Genomic DNA, 5,210 nt, shown 5'->3' with positions numbered 1-5,210 from the left:
TTGGGACAACCTATTCTACGGCCATGTTTCGTGTTCTAAAAAAATCAAATTATTTACGTCTCATAAACATGATTTTTGACAAGGTTAAACATCTCAAAGAGGTTTATGTTTTACGACATCAACGATTCAAATTGTTGAGTTTGGCCCAAACAAGGCATGAAATGAGCAGAGTGCACCCCAAATTTTTTTTCTCCACAATTGCAGGACTAAATTCTTTTCGGGACTGAATTGACTCGCAATATTTTATAGGGACCATAATATTGAAATTTAGAGAATTTTGGAAGGACTGAAAAAAGAAGAAGATAAGCCTTTATAATTTCACAACTAAAGTTTCAAATGTAATTTCTCCTCCTTTGGGAAGGAACATTGCTTCTCCTCCACAAATAACCATAAAGCAACTTTATAACAAATGAAAACAAGCAACTTTATAACAAATGAAAACAAGAGATGATTTCTCCCCTCACCTCAATCACACAAACAAAAAAAGCTGCCATGGCTTCACCTTCCCCTTCTCTCCTCTATCTCTTCACTCTCCTCTCTCTTCTCACCCTACCCCCTTCCACAACACAAACCACCATAACCCTCTCTCTCTCCCCACCAGCCAAACCCCCACACACAAACCCATGGCAAAGACTCAGCCACCTTGCTTCCTCATCCATAGCCAGAGCCAGCCACCTCAAACACCCCCGCAAGAACTCCTCCCTGACCGAAATACCCCTCTTCCCCCACGCCTACGGCGGCTACTCCGTCTCTCTCGGCTTTGGCACGCCCCCGCAAACCCTCTCTCTCCTCTTGGACACCGGCAGCAGCCTCGTTTGGGTCCCATGCACAACCCACTATGCTTGCACCAAATGTGACTTCCCAAACATAAACCCGACAAACGTCTCAACCTTCATACCCAAAAGGTCCTCCTCGGCCAAGATTCTGGGCTGCAAGAACCCGAAATGCGAGTGGCTTTTTGGGCCGGGCATCCGGTCCAAGTGCGAAGACTGCGCCGAAGGGTCCGGAAACTGTACCCGGATTTGCCCCGCGTATGGGATTCAGTACGGGTCCGGGTCGACATCGGGCATACTCCTCTCCGATACCCTGGAGCTCCCCGATAAATCTGTGGAAAATTTTCTCGTTGGGTGCTCCATTTTCTCGACCCAACAACCCTCTGGCATTGTTGGGTTCGGGCGGGGGCTGGAGTCGCTCCCAGCCCAGATGGGTCTCAAGAAATTCTCCTACTGCCTCATTTCTCACCGGTTCGACGAAGAACCGGAGAGTAGCGACCTTATTCTCACGACTGGGTCCCATTATGGCGTGACTAAGACCAACGAAGGTCTCGGTCTTAGTTACACGCCATTTGTCAAAATCAAATTGGGTAAGGATTCAGCGTTTGAGGAGTACTATTACGTGAATCTAAGGAAAATTACGGTGGGTGGGAAACACGTGAGGGTACCGTACGATCTGCTGGTGCCGGGATCGGACGGCCACGGTGGGACGATCGTGGATTCGGGGACCACATTCACTTTTATGGAGGGTAAAGTGTATGAAGCTGTGGCACGAGAGTTTGAAAGGCAGATGGTACATTATAGCAGGGATGCTGGCGTGGAAAATCAGTCCGGGTTTAGGCCGTGTTACAATGTTTCGGGTGGGGAGGAGGTGGTGTTATTATTTCCGGAATTGGTTTTCCACTTTAAGGGCGGCGCGAAGATGGAGCTGCCGCTGGCGGATTATTTCTCGTTGGTTGGCGAGTCAAAGGCGGTGTGCATGACAATCGTGACGGATACGGGCGGGGATATCACAGGAGGGCCGTCGATTATTTTGGGGAATTACCAGCAGCAGGATTTTTATTTGGAGTATGATTTGGAAAATGAGAGGCTAGGGTTTCGGAAACAAACATGTAAATGAGAGAGACCATACATTATTTGGTTCTAAAAGTTGTTTTCATCATGTGTTACAACTGTTACACGTACAATAATAGCTGGAGGTTGAGCTCAAACTTTGAGTGTGTAAGCAATAAATACATCTAGAAATGACATAGTGCTTAGAATTACCAGCAGCGGGATTTTTCTATGGTTTGTTTTTTCAAAATTTGAACTAGGATTTTGCAAAACTCTAAAAAGTGATACTAACGTTTCAAAGGTGATTTGAGTGAAGGCTTAAAGCGAAGACTCCAAAAGAAATTAAAGACTCTGGTTACTTTCAATTGGGATGGCTCTTTCAAAAGGTTTTGTGTAAAGGACTCCATTCGAAAAAAAAAGTTGGGAAAGGTTTTAAAGAGGGATTGAGAAATCCTGTAGTGCAAGGCCTTGCAGGTACCTTGTAGGGCGCACACGGGCCATCGATCTTGACAATACATGGTTGAGATATGATTTTTAATTATGACCGGTAAGAATCATTTATTACCGGTCATAAAATTGATTTTTAATGTGGACCTTTGATTGATGTGATCGACTGCTGTGTGTCGCCCTATACGGTGCACTACACGGAGTGCACCCTCGGATCCCAGACTTACTTTTTCCCCCTTGTCCCCACTTGGGATGTAAGAAGACTTCGGTTTATTTTTTCCTAGACTAGAAAAAAACATACTCATCAGCGAAAGAACCAATTCAACAAAGTCTCAAAGCAGAAAGTTTTGTATTGATCTTGGTTTTTGAAATGATTTCTTACCATGAAATCGAACCGGAACCACAATTCGCGGAATGACTTGATTCGCTTCATCGGACTTTTGATCCATACGTGCGTACGGGCCTCAAATTCTTGAAAGAATAAGCGCGTCAGCTTGGTCCACGAATTTCTCAAGATACGTACTGACTGATAGGGAACGTGTGCACCCGGCCCTAACGAAATTCCAAATCGGAAAACAAAATGACAGAGGGATCCAAGAAAGAAAGATTCGAGGAGTACTGTATGTAGGAGAAATGGTGAACTGAAGCATGTGATTTTGAGGAATGAAAACAAAAGAGAATGACTTCACCCACATGCATGGGCTGGAACCAAGACGTGAACCCGCAGTGGCGAAAATCCGTGTGGAGGGGCCGAAGGATTTCTATCCGATCCGAACTTTTCTTCCTGGGATCGATTAATTGATCACGCATGCACCTATCAAGGGATTTCCAAATCATTGTCTCGCATAATAAGAGGCTGCATTCACTTGACTTGCCCCGACAAACTATTCATCAGCAGCTGGCATGCCGAATGGACCGTGCCGTGCTAGCTCAACCCATTTAATTTCTTGCCAAACGTGCTTCGTGCAGTACCTTACCTAGCCCAGCCTATTTATTAGTCGTGTTGTGCTGTGCCATGTCGGCCCATTTTAGATTATGCTCGGCCCGGCCTGGCCCACAAGCACGCCTAACTCCGTGCCGTGCGCATGCCGTCCCGTGTCGTACCTGTGCTCCCAATTGAGTTTGTTTTTTTTCTATCGGGGCATAGTAGAGATGAAAAACATTCTTTAAAAAAATTGCTGAAAATTCTTTTCTTTATAATTGGCAGAAAACAGTATCAAATACTAATTAAAATAAAAAAATAATTTTATAAAGATACAAACATTTTATTAAGAATTGCAATTTCATAACACGATAAATGTAAATATGTAAAACTTGCATCATTATAGTTTAAGTACATCCCAATTAAGTTACATTGTAACTATGTTAGTACATACTAAACTATGAACCATTTACAATTCTTAAACCTTAAGCATAAAAAAATTGCAAAATAAATACTCCGTATAATATTTCTCTATCCGTTATCATGACCATTGTGAGTCTGTAATTATGGGACATTAGGACAAAGAGTGCATCTAGTGTAGATGTATTCTTGTAATTAATTCAAATTTTTACTCGTACTGTGTCCGTGCTTTTCTGTGCTCATGCCGTACCACATGCCCCATAACAACGACCTAGTCTGACCCGCTTATAGAGCACGTGCTCGTGCCTTAGCTATGCTGTCCTGACCCTTTTGACACCTCTAGGTATGCTACACAGTGCCCGTCAAACAGCTAGCGAAAGAGACCTGCTATTCCCCCCGACCCCCCGACACACACCCCCTCGGCCCCACCTCCCTTTTTCCACATTACCCCTCTCTCTCTCTCTCTCTCTCTCTCTCTCTCTCTCTCTCTCTCTCTCTCTCTCTCTCTCTCTCCCTTTTCTTTCTTTACAATTTGCTCTTTTCTTTTCTTTTTTTCCTTTTTTTTTAGTTTGGTTTTTTTTTTTCCATTTTATTTCCTTTTCTTTCTTTCCAGTTTGAATTTTTTTCTCTCTTTAATAATAGATTCAAGTATAATTGTAGGCTTTGTAAAGTAATTGAGAGAAAAAAAAAGTGTTTCAATTGATCATGTTTATCTGACTGTTTTATTTTTCTTTTTTTGTCCTATATAGATTAAAAAATATAGTTATGAAAAGAAGTGTTTCAATTTTCAATCCGTTTGAACCAGTGTAAAGATGTTATTTTTCTGATCATTTAATCCTAAATGGTCGTAATAAATTTTTTGCTTTAAGGCCTTTCAATGGACACCCTAAGAGAGTCTTGAAACTAAATAATGAGCCTTAGGGTGTTTGTTGAAAGGCCTTAAACCAAAAAATTTATTATAACCATTTAAAATAAAATAATAATAAAAAAACGATCTTTGCTCTGATTTAACTGAATTAAAAATTAAACCACTTAATTTTTGAATTATATTTTTAAATATACAAATGGTGTATTTATAGAAATTAAATAAATAAGATATAAGTAATTAAATAAAAAAATAAATTAAAAAGTAGGAGGGCCCGAGGGCTCTGCTGTCCCCATTGGCACAGTAGCCCCTACGAAGCCCCTAAAACGTTTCCATTTTAGTTTAAAAAAAAAATAGAAACCAGCCATTTGAAATCCTATGGAGTAGAAACGTGATTTGAAGCAATATATTACTGAATCAGTTAAGAGGATCTATGTTAAATAATGGTTAACAAATTTATTAAATTGTACTATAGTTAAAAAAAAAGTAATCCTAAATATAATATTTGTATTCTGGATTAGTATGTCGTTTGCAAAATACATTTCGTAATTAGTTCCCGAACACTAATTGTAATCTTAATTAATTTTTTTGCTTTACAGCCTTTCAACAAGCACCCTAATACTCATTATTTAGTTTAAGGACTCTCTTAGGGTGTTCATTGAAAGGCCTTGGAGCCAAAAATTTATTACGATCATTTAGGATTAAATGATCAGAAAAATAACATCTTTGC

General features: G+C 40.7%; 1 protein-coding gene across 1 annotated transcript; it reads left to right on the top strand.

The window, feature by feature from the left end:
- The first annotated feature begins 423 nt into the window (after positions 1 to 423).
- On the top strand, positions 424 to 2,044 carry LOC131319469 (probable aspartyl protease At4g16563). Its single transcript, XM_058349713.1, has one exon. The coding sequence runs from the start codon at positions 448 to 450 to the stop codon at positions 1,891 to 1,893; it is 1,446 nt and encodes a 481-aa protein (XP_058205696.1). The 5' UTR covers positions 424 to 447; the 3' UTR covers positions 1,894 to 2,044.
- The last annotated feature ends 3,166 nt before the right edge of the window (positions 2,045 to 5,210 follow it).

The sequence above is a fragment of the Rhododendron vialii genome, chromosome 3a (assembly GCF_030253575.1).
Source record: "Rhododendron vialii isolate Sample 1 chromosome 3a, ASM3025357v1".
NCBI classification, from domain to species: Eukaryota; Viridiplantae; Streptophyta; class Magnoliopsida; order Ericales; family Ericaceae; genus Rhododendron; species Rhododendron vialii.
This window is presented reverse-complemented; position numbering and strand designations above follow the sequence as displayed.